The following is an 18,386-nucleotide window of genomic DNA, read 5'->3' on the forward strand; positions in this document are numbered from 1 at the left end:
AGAATCAAAATTTTGGGTGGAATCAATATAGTGGTTCATCCAACAAGCAAGGTCCTTTCCAACAACAACAACAACCCCTATATCCTCCAGTTACTGAAAGATTGAACAAATTTGAAGATTCCTTGGAGAAATTCATGAAAGCTATTATGGCCTGTCAAGAGAATAATATGGCAGCAATAAAAAATATACAAATTCAGGTGGGACAGATTGCCAAACAAGTAGCAGAGAGATAACGTGATCATTTTTCAGCCAACGCCCAAACCAACCCAAAAGAGCATTGTAATAAAATTGTCTTTGAAAGTGGTAAAATAGAAGGAAAAGGGGATGGTAATAATGTAGTGGCTGAAAAGGAAAGGAAAATGAGATTGAGGAGGAGAGAGATGAGAAACAAAGAAAAGTGAGGAAGGAAAGATTAATAGAAAAAGTGAAAATAAGGAGAGAGGTGTTCTTGAAAAAGATGTATCATGTTCTCATGCTCCTTCAAAAAAAGAGAAGGAAATGATTTTTTTTTTGATAATTTGCTCCCTAAATATTATTTTAGTAGAAAATCTAAAGCAAGATTCAACATTTGAGAGATTTATGAAGAATATGAGTTATATTGCAAAGAAAAATATATAGTTGGAGGTTGGATGCAATGCCATTATTAAAAAAAGTTTGTCTAAATAATCCAAGGACCCAGGAAGTTTTAATCTTCCCGTATCTATAGGTGTTTTTTCTGTGGACAAGGACTTGCTAGATTTGGGGGAAAGCATAAATCTAATTCATTTGACAATGCTGAAGAAAATAAAAGATTTGGAGATTAAACCTACCAAGATGACATTACAGTTGGCTGACAGAGTAACCAAGTATCCGTATGGTGTGGTTGAAGATGTTTTCGTTAAGGTGGATAAATTGATAGTTACTAGAATTAAAATTGATATTGATAGGGGAAAACTTAAAGTAAGAACTCAATCTGATGAGACAACTTTTAATTTTTTTTTTATGATTTGAAAAATTCTAATGCAGGGAAGGAATGTTTACAAAAAGATACACCAAAGGAAGTCTTTCCTGACACTAAAGAGCGATTGGACCTTTCAAGTTTATTTGAGGAAGTTATACATCATCATTTTCCAAAGACAGTTGTCAACCTTGAGATAAACCGACATCAAGCTAGATGACGCTAAATGAGCGCTTATTGGGGCGCAACTCTGAAATAGGATATTGAAACAAATGCAATAGATACAATTGGAGCAAAGAGCAACATGGGAGCATAAACAGATGTAGGAATTTGCAAATCATAGAGGGATAATGAGATTACAACAAGATATTTATCAAAACTTCCCTCAAGGGCAACCCAACCCATACATGCTTCCCTTGAAAGAGACAGATGTCAAGGTATATGACGTTAACGAGCATTTACTGGATGGCAAACTAGTACATATTTTAGCGTTATGGTTTGTTATTTTTTGTTTTGATTTTTACTTTTAAAAACCATGTTTTTCTGTAGAGAAATTCGCCCAGGCGTCACATGTCTCGCTTGGGTGGGTTTGACGTCGTAAAATTCGAATTTTGTGCAGGGAACCGCCCTGGTGCAGTATATCTTGCCTAGGCGACTTAGGAAGACAAACACAGGGGGTGCTCTCTAGAGTTATCTCGCTTAGGCAAGTTTGACGATGTGAAATTGAGTTTTCTTATAAGGAATCTCGCCCAAGCAAAATATCCTTTTTTTTTTTCAAAAATAATAAAAATAAAAATTTCCTCAAAGGCAACCCACTCCTTACATGCCTCTCGATTAGTTTGAAGCTTATGTATCTTGACCTCGGGACATGTTCTATTATTTAGGGGGGTAGATTCAGCAAATGAAGCAGACCCATCTAGAGTAGATGAAGACTTTAACACAGAGTTGGATGACTTCTTAGGAAGAGAGGATTGAACAAAATATGGTTTTCTCTTTCTAATTTCCTTTTATTTTCAGTTATTTGAATTTTGTTTTATTTTCCTATTTATTTTTTTATTTTTCGGTTGTTTTTTTTTCTATTTATTTGATTATTTTGTTAATTTTTAATGGTTTGAATTGCTATTATTGAATTATATGCTTGATTTATTTTTAGTTTTAATTTAATTGGTTTTCTAGTTTTATTTTTCATAAATAAAAAAGAACGGAAATATTAAAATTGGGGAAAAAAGGGAATTTGTGTTTAAATATTAAATAGTGAGATGAATTAGACAGGTTAAAAGAGAAAATATGATTGAATCCATATTTAAAGGTAGTTGAAATTGTGAAATGTGAAATTTAACAAGATGACTGATTAGAATAGAGAATGACAAAACAATAAGGAATGAAACCAATTAAACCAAGTGAGTGTATGAACCTTAAACAATTTTGAGAGTTTTACTGATGAATTGACAGTTGTGGTTGCTTAATATTTATTTTTTGTTACGTCATAAAAGAGCATGAAGATGATTGAGGCATTTGTGTTAATTAGGAACCCAGGGCCAAGTAGGCAACCTTTATCTTATTATAATTCATTTTTTTTTTATATATCGCTTTTGAGCCAAGAATTTTTGTTATTATTGCACCCTAAACCTTTGATGATATATTTTCCTACCCTTTGAGATGCTTAAGGAATGAGAACATAGATGCAATATACATAGAAAAGGGAATGGTTGGTTACAATTGTTGAAATCTCAAAAAGTTGAAAATAGGAAGAATCTATTCTTATTGATGAAAAAAAAGAGAAAAAAAAAATTCATGTTGAAAATCATGAACAAGTAAGAAAGAAAAAGAGGAAAAGTGTGAAGTCAAAAGAAAATAGTGATTAAATAACACATATGTGCTATAATTGGATTGTAGGTATGCTCTTCTTCTTTAAGATGTGCATTTTGTTATATGAAAAAACAATACTTTTTGGAAGCCCGACCTCATTATAACCCTGGAAAAGACCTCAAGATTCATGTTTCTAATATGTTTGTGATAGGAAGATGAAATGAAAAGAAACTGTGATTTGTTATGATTAAGTGAAAATAGAGAGAAACAATTACCTGTGAGCATATGAGAAGAAATTCCTTGATGAATTGTCATTTTATTGTTTTGATTTGATCCTGAAAGTTGATTATATCTATATTTTTCTATATTTGAATTTAGAAGCATAATAAGTTACTAATTTAATCAGTTGTTTAGTGAATTAAGTTGTTTTGATATTTAAATTTAAATATATTCATTTACATTGCTTGAGGTCAAACAAGATTCTAAGTTGGGGGGAGTGATAAATGTCTGATTTCAGTAATATTTCATATTAAAATACATGCACTTATGGATAGTAATTGATAAAATAACCATAAAATAACTCCTAATTTATGAATTTATACCTTTTTACATATTTTGTGATTTTAATTTAAATAAGAACGATTTATTCCTAAATTTTATGTTAATTTCAGGATTCTAGGAAAGAATGGAGATGATTGGGGAAAAGGAGAATATATAAAGCTAAAATGGGAAAGTTGGAATACACCAGCACTCACCAAAGCTCGTCCAAAACTCGCCTAAGCCAGACGCCCCAAAGGATCTCGCTCAAGTGAGCTCAATCTTTCCCAAGCGAGATTGCTCTAGAAGCGTTGGGCCTTTCTTCGTGCAACTCGCCCAGGCGAGCCCAATAACGCCCAAGCGAGAAGTCACTAAACCCTATCCAATTAGGTTATATAGGAGGCTTGAGGCATAACCCTAGACGGGAAAGATTGAGATAAAAACATCATTGGGTGAATTGTAATCCAATTGGGACAATAAGAGGTGTTAGAAACCCAAGAGAAGACAGTCGTCAAGAAGAAACATCCATAATCTTCTTTTCTTGCTCTCCCTATTTGTAACAGCCATCATGTGTGGCTAATTGTACCCTTTGGGATTGGGATTAATTTGTTCAAACTCTTATGTATTGAGGTGATATCTAAAACATAATATTATGTTATTGATTGATGATTGATATTATTGTTTTGTTTGTAATGTTTAGTTTACCATGATCTCGAAACTTAGATTTGATTGGAAAGTACTTCTAAGGTTGTGACCCAAATGATAATGTTTATCACAATATTGTCATGCTAATCACAATATTATCATGTGTGGCTAATTCTATCATTTGGGATTGAGAGTAATTTGTTCAAACTCTTATGTATTGAGGTGATATCTAAACATAATATTGTTTTCTTGATTGATGATTGGTATTATCATCATTTTGTTAGTAATGCTTGTTCGCCTTGATCTCGAAATGATAATGCTTAACATATTTGAATGCTAGGAATAAGTTTGAAATGTTAATTGTTATCAACGTTTCATCTTACTGATAAGAAGTTTTTATAAATATTCGAGGAATCAATATTTAGAAAGCATCTTAATAATTTTATATGCGAGGAATCGATATAAATGATTTTTATACGGGCATCAATATCAATCAAAGGACACAATATTGTCATGCTAATTAAAATACAAAACAGTGAGAATGATGAACCCCAATCCCTATTTTTCCAATTGAAGCAACCAACTTTCTGACTTGTTTTCTTATTCATCATTGCCATCATAACAAATCCCAACAAACTTATTATTCTATTTAGTGGATTTTTTACTTGAATATTCAACTATTTATTGTGGGTTCAATATCCATCCTTAGGGACAAATTATTACTTCTGACAACGCGGTGCACTTGCCGTAAAAAGTCAGTAGGGTTGTCACGCAGAAATTAGAATATACAATCCGCAAGAAAAGAATCTGAATGCAAGAACAATCAAAGGATATTTTCATTGGTTATCCAACAAAGTAAAAAAGATATATGTTTTACTATCTTACCCATAGTACAAGAATTGTTGAAACTGGAAATGTTCGGTTCATTGAGAATAGTGAAATCAATGGGAGTGAAGCTTCATAAAATGTGGAGATTAAGAAAGTGAAAGTACACGTTGCTTCAACTAATACCTCTACTTCAAGAATTGTTGTTCCTTATGTTGTTGAACCACACAACGACGAAGAAGAAGAACGAATTAATGAACCTGAAATTAACAATGAACATATAGTAGAACAACCACAAGAAATAGTATTAAGAAGATCTCAAAGAGAAAGGAATAGTATTTAAAAGATCTCAAAGAGAAAGGAAATATACTATTTTGAATGATTATATGGTTTATCTACAAGAGTCAAAAAATGACTTAGGCATCGGTAATGATTTAGTTTCATTTTTAGAAGTCATAAATGGTGATAATTCTGATGAGTGGTTAGATGCCATGAATGATGAACTTAAATCAAATGACACAACATGATGTATGGGACCTTATGGAATTTCCAGAAAGATGCAATAAAGTTGAGTGTAAATGGGTCTTTAAGACTAAATGTGAATGTTATGGCAATATCGAATGTTACAAGGTCTGACTTGCTGTCAAATGTTTTACTCAAAAGGATGACATTAACTATAAGGAAACATTTTTGCTTGTTTCTAATAAAGATTCCTTCAAAATTATCATGGCATTAGTAGCTAATTATGATCTTAAGTAGCATTAGATGGATTTTAAAACAGCTTTTTTGAATGGGAATTTGGAAGATGATGTTTATATGGCTCAACCAATGGGGTTCATTGATCGATGTATATATTTGAAGGCCAGTGGGAGCAAGTTTATATTTCCGATTCTGTATGTTGATGATATCTTGCTTACAACTAATGATCCTGGTCTATTAAGTGAGGCTAAGAAGTTTCTCTCTAAAAATTTGAAATGAAAGATATAAGTGAGGCATACTATGTGATAGGAATAGAAATATTTTGTGAAAGATCACAATGACTAATAGGCCTATCTCAGAAAACATACATTAATAAAGTTTTAGAGAGATTAAGAATGGATAAATATTCAGCATCTTTTGTTCCAATACAGAAAGGAGACAAATTTAGTCTCTTGCAGTGTCCAAAGAATGATTTGGAACAGAAACAAATGGAGAATATCCCTTATGCATCTGTTATTGAGAGTTTGATGTATGCTCAAACATGAACAAGGTAAGATATTAGTTTTGTAGTTGGTATGCTTGGTAGATACCAAAGTAATATAAGATTGGATCATTGGAAAACTGCAAAGAAAGTCTTAAGATACTTACAAGAGACAAAAGATCACATGCTTACTTATAGGAGATATAATCATCTTGAGGTGATTGAATATACAAATTTAGATTTTACTGGTTGTATGGATACAAGAAAGTCTACATTTGGTTATGTGTATCTTTTAGCCGGAGGAGTGATTTCATGGAAAAGTACGAAGCAGTGAGTCGTTGTTGCATCTACCATGGAGGTTGAATTTGTGGCATGATTTTGATATCACATTTTAGGCTAATTGGTTGTGGAATTTTATTTCAGAACTTGGAGTAGTTGAGAATATTTCCAAGCCACTGAGAATTTATTGTGATAATTCTGCAGTTGTTTTCTTTTCTAAGAACGACAAGTATTCCAAAGGTTCCAATCATATGGAATTGAAATACTTTGTCATTATGGAAGAAGTTCAGAAACATAAAGTGTCAATAGAACATATTATCACTGATATTATGACTGTTGACTTTTTAACAAAAGGGTTATCGCCCAAAATATTTACTGGTCATGTTAAGAATATGGGCATTGTGTCTACTAGTGTATGTTAAATGTTGTTATTAATGGTTAGTTGACACTCTGAGCTCATTGATATAATGTTTCTAAAATCTATGTTTTTCACTTTATGTATATTCATGCAAATTATGATGTGGAAAACAAATTATATTATTGATGATGAAAATGACATTATGTTTGAACCCATTATGAACTTCTCATTGTAAAGTCATATTAAAGACAAAGGGTGATATAGTAGTACATGGAAGGAAATATGTTGATTAAATGACATATAACCGTCATGACTCTTATTATTTTTGTACCCTTAATTTTGATGATAGAACCAATTTATGTAAGATTTTTAATGCGCATTGTGATTTATGTAATTATTATTAAATTAGGAAGTATTATATTTCCACACGAGTCAAGTATGAAAATGTTAGAAAATTATACAATGTAAATTAATTTTATAATGTGACTCATGTGATATAGATTTTGGACCTTGAGCTTAAATGTGATTTAATAAAATAAATGATTCATTGGTTAATGTGAGAGGCTATATACACATATATATATATATACATATATATATACATATATATATATATATACATATATATACATATATATATACATATATACATACATATATATATATACATATATATATATATATAGTATGATACCTGATGAAATATAATCTGATGGAGATTGGAAAATATTAAGAACATAGGGTTTTGTCTCTGCAAAGAAGGTTGTCTCACTATTCATTAAGAAAGGGTGTGACAAGAAAAGAATTGTCAAGAAATAGATTGAGAAAGAGAAGAAACTTCTCACATAGGGACTCTTATGGATAAAGGTAAGTGCCTATCTTTATTATAATTGAATGTAAGGAATGTGAGAATCATAATTTGTAAGATCTTTATGTATGCAAATAAGTTTTATAGATTTATCTAGAATTTCTTATTTGCAAATGGAAGTTGTTTCTTTTAGTTAAGGAGATTTTTCAGTCACCTAATACTTTACTAAGCTTAGAATAATCTGGGACGAGTTAGAAAATTTTAGACCTAACTCCATGTGTTTGTAAAACTAAGTGCTCTTGTTATGTTGCTTATGCTATTAGTAAAAGAAAGTGTGAGGATGAGGCTGTGTAGTTCCTTCGTGGGTTAAATAATCAGTATAACAACATAATGTCACATGTGTTTCTTATGGAACCCATACCCTCTATAACTATTTTTTTCTTTCTCTTGTGGCTCAACAAGAACACTAACTAATGAGTAATTTTTTGGTCACAAATGTTAATCACGTAACCTCTAATCATAATTTTGCTTTGATGATCTATACCTTTTGTGGAAAAAATGGTCATACTGAAAATGTTTGTTTTAGAAAAGTTGAACTTCCTACTCAAGAAAATAAGACTTTTAGAATAAACAACTAAGCTAAAACATTTTATCATGTCAGGAAAGCAATTACATAATCGCATAACTGTACTTTGCATGGGCCTATATATATCTCTTATGCACCCTCTCTATATAATATACATTTTTATGTTATATGAATAATATACCAATTGTGTTTTTCTCATGGCTCACTGTGAATCTTAATATGGTATCAAAACTTTTTTTTTTCTTTTTTTCGTGGCCTTTCATGTCTTTTGCTACGTTTACTTTGTTGAATAAACTTTAAATGTTAGTTTGTGTGTTTTAAAATTAGAAGTTACTAGAATATTATAGAATGAAGGTTTGGATAGGTGAAAGGTCAAAAGTTGTAAGTGGGTTTTTAATTATGTTGTTAGTGGGATTTTAAGGTCATAATGTAGATCTTTCTAGAAGAGCTTCCTAAAGCCTATAAAAAAGATGCTCTCTCATTTGTAAGATGCACCACAGAAAGAAATACAATAGAGAGAATTACAAAGAAGAGTGTTTCTTTTAGAGAGAATTTAAGTGTGAGTGAGTGTTTGTTTTTTACAATTTGGTATCAAGAGCCAATGGCGAATGTGACGGGTCAAATACCGCTACCACTGTTAACGAAGGCGACCAGATATGGCAACTGGAGCATTCAAATGAAAGCTCTTCTCGGTTCTCAGGATTCATGGGAGGTGGTCGAAGAAGGTTTTGAAGAACCAACAAATACCACGGGTTATACGGCAGCTCAAACCAAGGCGTTGAAAGAGATGCGATCGAAAGATAAGGCAGCTTTGTACATGTTGTATAGAGCTGTTGATGAGGCAATTTTTGAGAAGATTGCTGGTGCGTCCACTTCAAAGGAAGCATGGGACATATTGGAGAAGGTGTTCAAAGGAGCTGACCGAGTTAAGCAAGTGCGTCTACAAACTCTGCGTGGCGAGTTGGAGAATATGAAGATGATGGAGTCAGAAAGTGTATCTGACTACATCACGCGTGTACAGGCTGTGGTGAATCAACTCAACCGAAACGGTGAAACGCTGACCGATGCACGAGTTGTGGAGAAGATTTTGAGAACATTAACAGACAATTTTGAGAGTATTGTGTGCGCGATAGAGGAGTCAAAGGACCTTGTGAAACTCACAGTCGACGAGCTTGCCGGTTCTCTCGAGGCACACGAGCAACGGAAGAAGAAGAAGAAGGAAGAAACACTCGAGCAAGCACTTCAAACCAAGGCGTCAATTAAAGACGAAAAGGTACTCTATCATCAAAATTCTCAATATAAAGGGCGTGGTCGTGGAAACGGTCGTGGTGGAAAAGGCAGCAACCATGAAGGGTACTATAAGGAGAAGGAACAATCGAGCCAACCAAATTGGCGTGGAAGAGGACGTGGTAGAGGAAGAGGCGGCCGATCGAATTATTCCAACATCGAGTGCTACAAATGTCACAAATATGGTCACTATGCGAAGGATTGTAACTCTGACAAATGTTACAATTGTGGTAAAGTGGGGCATTTTGCAAAAGATTGTCGTGCTGATATAAAGATAGAAGAAACAACCAACCTAGCCTTGGAAGTCGAAACGAATGAAGGTGTTCTCTTGATGGCTCAAGATGAAGTCAACATTAACAATGACACTTTGTGGTACCTCGACTCAGGAGCAAGCAGCCATATGTGCGGTCACAAGTACCTATTCAAAGATATGCAAAAGATTGAAGATGGTCATGTTTCATTTTGGAGATGCATCAAAGGTGGAGGTCAAAGGGCGAGGTACGGTTTGCTACTTACAAAAGGATGGCTTAATTGGGTCACTCCAAGATGTTTATTACGTACCAGACCTCAAGACCAATATTTTGAGTATGGGACAACTCACAGAGAAAGGTTACTCGATATTTTTGAAAGATCGGCTACTACACTTGAAGGACAAGAAAAGGCGTTTGGTTGCTCGAATTGAGATGGCAAGAAATCGGATGTACAAGCTGAATTTGAGAAGCATACGAGAAAAATGTTTGCAAGTCAACATAGAAGATAAGGCATCATTGTGGCATCTCCGTTTTGGTCACCTACATCATGGTGGACTAAAAGAGTTAGCGAAGAAGAATATGGTGCACGGGCTACCCAACATGGACTACGAGGGAAAATTTTGTGAAGAATGTGTGCTCAGCAAGCATGTGAGAACCTCGTTTCCAAAGAAGGCTCAATATTGGGCTAAGCAACCTCTCGAATTGATTCATACCGACATATGTGGACCAATTACTCCAGAGTCCTTCAGCGGTAAAAGGTATTTCATTACCTTCATTGATGATTTCTCACGGAAAACTTGGGTTTACTTTCTGAAAGAAAAATCCGAGGCATTTGAGGTGTTCAAAAAGTTCAAGGTGATGGTGGAGAGGACAACTGATAAACAGATCAAAGCTGTACGATCTGATAGAGGAGGCGAGTATACTTCAACGGCTTTCATGGAGTATTGCGAGGAGCAAGGCATAAGGCGATTTCTAACTGCACCATACACTCCTCAACAAAATGGTGTGGCCGAGAGGAAGAATCAGACCATTCTCGACATGGTTCGATCAATGCTTAAGAGCAAAAAGATGCCAAAGGAATTTTGGGCGGAAGCTGTGCAATGCGCCATCTATGTGCAAAATCGATGTCCACATGTGAAGTTAGATGATCAAACACCACAAGAGGCATGGAGCGGACAAAAGCCAACAGTTTCTCATCTCAAAGTGTTTGGTAGTGTGGCTTATGCACACGTACCAGATCAACGAAGAACGAAGCTCGAAGACAAAAGCAAAAGGTATGTTTTTATTGGGTATGATGAGAAGACAAAAGGGTACAAGCTACTTGATCCAATAAGCAAGAAGGTGACGGTGAGTCATGATGTGCAAATAAATGAAGCAAGCGAGTGGGATGGGAACAATTCTTCAGAGGTTATGATTGAAGTTGGAGAATCATCACCGACAAGTATAAATTCCGAAACAACCGATGATGAAGATGAACCACGACAACCTAAAATTCGAAGTTTGCATGATTTGTATGATTCGACAAATGAGGTACACCTAGTATGTCTTTTGGCAGATGCTGAAAATATCAGCTTTGAAGAGGCGGTGCGAGACAAGAAGTGGCAAACTGCCATGGATGAGGAGATTAAAGCGATTGACCGCAACAACACATGGGAGCTAACAGAATTGCCAGAGGGAAGTCAGCCCATTGGTGTGAAGTGGATATTCAAGAAAAAGATGAATGCTCAAGGCGAGATAGAGAGGTACAAGGCACGACTCGTTGCGAAGGGATACAAACAAAAGGAGGGAATTGACTACGATGAGGTGTTTGCTCCCGTTGTAAGAATGGAGACAATTCGATTGCTCATTTCCCAAGCGGCTCAATTTAAATGGCCGATATTTCAAATGGATGTCAAGTCGGCATTCTTGAATGGTGTGCTTGAAGAAGAAGTCTACATCGAACAACCACCTGGGTACATGAAAATCGGAGAGGAGAAGAAGGTGCTAAAATTGAAGAAGGCACTTTACGGGTTGAAGCAAGCACCGCGGGCATGGAATACTCGTATCGATACATACTTCAAGGAGAACGGGTTCAAGCAATGTCCTTACGAGCATGCTCTTTACGCAAAGAACAATGGAGGTAACATGATATTTGTTGCTCTTTATGTTGATGATCTCATTTTTATGGGTAATAATAGTGAGATGATAGAAGAGTTTAAGGGCACAATGAGACGGGAATTTGAGATGACAGATTTGGGATTGATGAAGTTTTTCCTTGGCTTGGAGGTTAGACAAAAAGAGACGGGTATTTTTGTATCACAGGAGACATATGCAAAAAAGATTTTGAAGAAGTACAAGATGGAAAATTGCAACCCAGTATCAATACCAATGGAACCAGGTGCAAAACTCTCAAAGTTCGATGGAGGAGAACGTGTCGATGCAAGTAGATACCAGAGTTTGGTAGGAAGCCTTCATTATCTCACATGCACGAGGCCGGATCTTTCATTAAGTATCGGCATAATAAGTCGATTCATGGAGGAACCAGTTTACTCACATTGGAAGGCATTGAAGCGAGTCCTACGGTACATCCAAGGTACTGTATCACTTGGATTGTTCTACTCAAAAGCAAAAGATTACAAGTTGGTGGGTTACTCTGACAGTGATTGGTGTGGAGACATAGATGATCGGAAAAGTACATCGGGATATGTATTCTTTATAGGCAACACAACATTTTCTTGGCTTTCAAAGAAGCAACCGATCGTGACGCTATCAACGTGTGAAGCTGAATATGTGGCAGCATCTTGGTGTGTATGTCATGCGATATGGCTGAGAAACTTGTTGAGTAAGATGGAGCTAAAACAACTAGATGCAACTGTGATTCAAGTTGACAACAAATCAACAATTGAGTTGGCAAAGAACCCAGTGAACCATGAAAGAAGCAAACACATTGACGTTCGTTTTCACTTTATCCGTGATCATGTGAAGAAAGGAAGTGTGGAATTGGTGCATGTGGCAAGTCAAGATCAAGTTGCTGATATCTTCACAAAACCGCTACCGAAAGTCTTTTTCGACAAATACAAGAAGATTATTGGCATGATGGATAGTAGAAACATTTAAGTTTATGGGGGAGTTTTGTTGAATAAACTTTAAATGTTAGTTTGTGTGTTTTAAAATTAGAAGTTACTAGAATATTATAGAATGAAGGTTTGGATAGGTGAAAGGTCAAAAGTTGTAAGTGGGTTTTTAATTATGTTGTTAGTGGGATTTTAAGGTCATAATGTAGATCTTTCTAGAAGAGCTTCCTAAAGCCTATAAAAAAGATGCTCTCTCATTTGTAAGATGCACCACAGAAAGAAATACAATAGAGAGAATTACAAAGAAGAGTGTTTCTTTTAGAGAGAATTTAAGTGTGAGTGAGTGTCTGTTTTTTACATACTTAAGGTACGCCCACTTTCTCTATGATGTTACCCACTCAATCCTTGCATCATTTTACAACTCTCATTACCCTAAAGCTTTAAGAAGAAAACTTATTTTTTGTGAAAACAACAAGTTCTTTCTACCATTGATGGACTCATGCTATCCAAATTCCTAGATGATTCTCAAATACCACTGTGCCTCATTCCAAATGCAGATGGTGTATCCACTCGCTCCAATCCCACCTTCATCACCTAAAAACAGCAAAACACTTTGATCATTGTCTAGATGTTAGTATCAATGACCACACCGTTCTTGACCAAAATGGTTGGTCTCCAATCATCATCTAAAATGTGTCTTTAAGTATAAGAAATGTCTTAGTATATAAATCTTTTAAGAATGTACAATCTATGTAGAACTATATATCTTTTGTAATACTCATTCAAAACACATAGTAATTCAAAATAACTAAAATAACATAATACATAGTTCTTCAAGATAACTAAGATAACATGCTAGTTAACTAACGCAACACCAAGATATGCATGCTATTTCTAAAAACCTAAATAAAAAATTTAACTTGTTAATGATAATAACTTCTTATACTACTAAACACCAATGACTAAAGTTTATGATAAAAAAAATGACTTCTCTCACCTTATAGGACACAAGTTGTGTGATGTTTAAATTGCTCCGAAATTTTTTACGTTTTGCAATTTTTACCACGCAGATTCCCGTCAAGGTCTCTTGTGTGTGTGTGCAATTGTGGTTTGCCAACTTTATTTATGCTTGAGGTCCATTGGTAAGTTAAAATAAAACTTCTCTGATTTGTGTTTACTCTTTTCTCTTTAATACTTTGTTAATAAATTTTGTATTGTTTTAGCTTCTCAATTTTATCGTCAAAATGGACTTCCAAAAACATGAATTAATAATATATACATATTTAAATGCTATAACTGATATATTTTCTTAAAATTTAATATGAATTAATAGTTAAAATTGTATATATTAAATGAGAATACGGTAGTTGAAATATATTATTTATTAATAATATTAAACGTTTCTTAATTCTTAAACATTAGGAATGAAGGAAGTATAAATCTATTTTAAACTTTAATTAAAAGTGAGAGGCAATTAATATAGTTTTCAATGAAAAGTCAACGTTTCAGTTTAAACTGAAAATTTAACATGAATGCTAAATTCATTGGTACTGAGAGAGAGACTACGAAATTGGAGAACTTCAAGTAGCCTTAGTTAGTTCATTGCGTTGGGTCTCCACACGCTCCCCAAACCCCACTCCGTCACTCTCTCTTCTTCTCTGGAATCGTCATTCCTTCAATCTCCAAGAAATAATCAGCAGAGCAGAGCACGATGTCTTGGCTCCTCCGATCTACGAAGTCTAAGTTGCTCTCTTCTTCCTCTTCTTCACTTTCCAGAACCTTCCCTTACCTCTCCCGCACCACGCATTACCTCCCTCGCAATCAGATCGGACTTCTCTCTCCCCTCGCCGATCTCTTCCGCCGCAACACAGCCTCCACGCCTCCCGGTAACTCCCTTCGCTCTCATTTTCTTCTTTCCATTTCCGTTATTCAACGCCTTCTATTTTCATCCATTATTCACATCCTCTTTTATTGCGAACGACTATAGATAAGTGTGTGAAAACCTTATAATGTGTAACCTTACAATCATATTCATAGTATATAAGTGTCTGAAAAACTCAACTTAAAGTTGCGTTAACGCCTAAGAGAGCAAATAGCTCTTGACTGCTTCATTTTCTTAATTTGCGTTTCGTTGATTACGATGAATCTCGTGATTCCTGTTGCTCTGCAACCTTAATTTGTTTGCGCTCGCTGGTGCCGAGTTCAATTTTCGGCTTCTGATTGTTTCATTCCTTGGATTCTAATGTCGTTTCAGCCAGGGAAGACGCTTCTGGCGGAAACTTGACTGGTCTTCCCAAAGTTCCTGCGAATAAGCTTGGCTGTGATTCTCATGCGATCAATTCGTTGGTATGCGTCTTTCCCGTCACTGTTTATGAGATTTCAAAATTTAACCACACTTAATGGAGTGAAATATGTTTGCTTGTGTGAACTTGCATTTCTATATCTCTTGTTTTCTCCCTTTAGACTGAGGGAAGCTGTCGTTGCTGATGCAACTTTGATTTGACTAATTTAATAATCTTGCACCCCTTTTACATCGTTTTTAGTTGCTGAAACGTTCTGAAGTTGTTAGAAGATTAGTTGGTTCTGGCCGTGCAATAGTAGTATGCTAGAGTTAGAAGCAAAGCTAATTTTTAACAAACTAGTCCTGGTTACGAATGAAACTATTGGGGAGGTTTGGCAAATTTTGAAATATGGTGTGAGAGTAAAGTTATAACTAGTTTTTTAATGTCTGAAATTGCACTAATTCGATCTTGTTGTGTCTGAAACTTGACTGGATAATAACAAATATGAATTTGAAATTTGAAACTGAAAGAAGGAGACGGGTAGTTTGATTTAATTTAATGGTAGAAAGCTACGTAATGTCAGCTGGTCATTACAATGATAACCATACCTTCAATTTCAAAACTAATTTACATCATGCCTATTTCTTGGGTTTTTGGTTCCCTTGACATCTTTTTCTTATATGTTGACATCATTATGCTTATCATATTAAAAGTGGTTCTGAGTAATAAATGCTGACAGTTAGTTGATGTCGAGTAGTTTATCCTGTGCAATTGTGGTGGGCATTGGGTCATGGCAATGACCTCTACAATTTCAATTTTTTGGGTTTTCTGTGCGTGGCCATGGAAGTTACTATATGGCTGAATTTAGTGAGTTTTCAACTTTTCATACCATTAATAGTGGATGCAACTTGTTAACGGGATGAAAAAGTCCTTTTGTAATTCTTAACTGTGTCATTCAGTGGTGTTTGGCTGCTGGCCATATCACCATCCCTACCCGCCACTAATTGAATCAATTGTTCCAAAATGAAACACTAGTTTTCATTGAATCTTGTTTTCTGGCACCATCTCTAACATTCTCTAGCTTCCTGCCAACCCTGACTTCTGAAGCTATGTTTTGTTCTCTGTGACAGTGCTCAGTGACACACTATTCTATATCCAAGATTGTGACTGTGAGATTTCACATGTCTTTCGTCAATGTTTTTAATTGTTCTTTTGCCTTTTCAACTATTGTTTTGTTCTCTGTGACAGTGCTCAGTGACACTCTATTCTATATCCAAGATTGTGACTGTGGGATTTCACATGTCTTTCGTCAATGTTTTAGTTGTTCTTTTGCCTTTTCAACTATTGTTATGTCTTCAATATTTTTAGCATTTACATTTCTTGAGCATTTCTATGCATATAATATGATTATATGATTCTTTATGTCTATTAATATTATTGATAATTTTGTTGTAGCAGTTTCTTGCTGTCCCCACCATCTCTATATCCTGCTATGTGGATTGATAACTATGATTGTTGCTGTCATTGACAAAATAATCTTTTGCTAAATCATGTATCAGTACCTACTAGGTTTTGATTTCCATTTTGTTGATTTTTTAGAAAAATGTCTTTTTATGTTCTATTGGTGATTGTATTCAGATTACTTTGCTGCTAATAAAATATTATGCTGTAATTTTTAGGAAATTAAGATCTAGAAAAGTAAGGATAAATTTTCTCCCCTCAACAGGGCTAGACATTCTAAACTGTCTAAACTTTAGCATTCTACTTTGAATTTAAATGACTGAAATTGATGTGATATGATATACATGAGATTTCCAAACTTTTTTTCTATGTACGTCTCAACTATCAGGTTCTTATTTGGATTGATTACAGTGATTTACTATTGCTAGCATTGCAAAACTTGATGCTTTGACTAGGACAAATGGAGCCGGGAAGTGTTTATCTTTAGGTTTATCAGTACTAGTACCTCTTCCTTTGAGGAAACAAGGAATATGTACTTGTCAATGTAAATCCAGAATATAATCTTGCTCTACATATAATTTTCTTCGTTTTTCTCCCTAATACAAAAAAAACTTAACTGTTGCATACCATTACGCCCGAGAATGTGATACAAGTCATTAACTTAGCTCTGTTTAGTTTCTAATTCCTGTTAAATTGTTCTTTTATGTCAGATGTACAAAGCTTCTGGACTGGACACCACTGTGCTGTCTGGAGTTAGATATGGCACTAGAGTTTGTGCTGCACAGAATCCAATGCTATCGGTGAGTTCCTATATTGCAAGTTATCTATAATTAAGTTGAATCAATTTGGTTTGCTGATGACATTTTCATTCATAAGGGAGTCAATACTATGATGGCTAGAAGTTTTGAGAGAAGTATGGAAGCTGGCACGTTGGGAATGATTGGTCATAAACGTTGTATGAGTGACGTCTCAAGTAAAACCAGTGAGACAAACACATCTGGTTTTCGCCCGTTATCTCCTCATCTCCCTCTTTATCAGCCCCAACTTTCTTCAACTCTCTCAATTTTTAATAGAATTGCTGGAGCTCTCTTAGCCGGTGTCATTTTGCTTTTTTATATGATATATATGAAAATGGGTTCGGTGAGCCTCACCTACGACTCTTTCTTCCAGTTCATATTTTATTCATCAAAACTCAACCTCCTTGTCATGGAGATCTCTGCCTTAGCCGTGACCTACCATCTGTATAGTGCAATTCGTCATTTACGCTTATGATTCGAGTCAACAACTGACACCTGAACTGTACGTTTGAACCCGAGGTAATATGTTTTATCTTGATCAATGTTCAGCTTTTTATGGTTGCAATCATGAGAGCCAAGCGTGCTTGGTGTAGTCATATTTAGATTTTAAAAAATATATATTTGGAGGCCCTTTTCTTTTTCTGACCATGAATGAGTGTATAACATGTATTTTTAGGTGGAACTTTGCTCATTCAGCCTTGGAGCATACTTCAATTTGTCAATCATAAGGAACTCACAAAATCATGTACCCATAATTTTACTAGCTCGTCATCTGATTTGACATAGATAGCAAAATTGATAGCAATTTTTACTACGTTGGTTTGTCTTAAGAGTCGAGATAGCTAGTTAGGCAATGCTTTTATGAGTGAAAATTATTTTACACAAATTTGACTCTGCCTTGTTATGGACTCTGATGTCTTGAAATTTGTGAGCAAATAAGAGGTTGTAACCCCGGAAATTTATATCACCCTGTACTTGTCTCTTGTGGAGGAGACCGCCAACATGCTCACTAGGATCTAAGTAAATTGTTTTTTACAGAAACCACTGATAAATAATTAAACAAACTTATTGAACAAAATGATGACTTGTTAAGCAACAGAACCACTAAAGACTGTTTCTTCCTGCACCTCCATAGGTTCTTCTGGCACCCCTACATAACATAAAAATACCTTTTTAACCTTCTTGTGCCACCCCCATAAAATAGCTTCGGGATTATATAATCCATACATGCATTTAAAAGAGACTTCCGGATTATGTAATCCGGAGTCTAAAAAAGACTTCTGGATTACAT

The 18,386-nt window shown here is 34.9% G+C and overlaps 2 protein-coding genes across 2 annotated transcripts; both read left to right on the forward strand.

Annotated features, from left to right (window-relative positions):
* The first annotated feature begins 8,565 nt into the window (after positions 1-8,565).
* Positions 8,566-9,933, forward strand: LOC137834236 (uncharacterized). Its single transcript, XM_068642300.2, has one exon. The coding sequence runs from the start codon at positions 8,566-8,568 to the stop codon at positions 9,931-9,933; it is 1,368 nt and encodes a 455-aa protein (XP_068498401.2).
* Positions 9,934-14,097: 4,164 nt separating this feature from the next.
* LOC137830979 (uncharacterized) lies at positions 14,098-18,062 on the forward strand. The gene is made up of 5 exons (XM_068638434.2): positions 14,098-14,441; positions 14,810-14,901; positions 17,009-17,098; positions 17,175-17,614; positions 17,772-18,062. Exons 1-4 carry the CDS (start codon positions 14,267-14,269, stop codon positions 17,568-17,570), a joined length of 753 nt encoding a protein of 250 aa, XP_068494535.1. The 5' UTR covers positions 14,098-14,266; the 3' UTR covers positions 17,571-17,614; positions 17,772-18,062.
* Positions 18,063-18,386: the final 324 nt, after the last annotated feature.

Source organism: Phaseolus vulgaris, chromosome 11 (genome assembly GCF_051622355.1).
Source record: "Phaseolus vulgaris cultivar YP4 chromosome 11, ASM5162235v1, whole genome shotgun sequence".
Lineage (NCBI taxonomy): Eukaryota > Viridiplantae > Streptophyta > Magnoliopsida > Fabales > Fabaceae > Phaseolus > Phaseolus vulgaris.

Excerpts from the sequence above, each read along its gene's own strand:
- LOC137834236 (XM_068642300.2), top strand. The coding sequence starts at position 8,566 with ATGGCGAATGTGACGGGTCAAATACCGCTACCACTGTTAACGAAGGCG.
- LOC137830979 (XM_068638434.2), top strand. The coding sequence starts at position 14,267 with ATGTCTTGGCTCCTCCGATCTACGAAGTCTAAGTTGCTCTCTTCTTCC. Across the intron at positions 14,442-14,809 it reads CACAGCCTCCACGCCTCCCG|CCAGGGAAGACGCTTCTGGC; the intron begins GTAACTCCCTTC and ends ATGTCGTTTCAG. Across the intron at positions 17,099-17,174 it reads CACAGAATCCAATGCTATCG|GGAGTCAATACTATGATGGC; the intron begins GTGAGTTCCTAT and ends TTCATTCATAAG.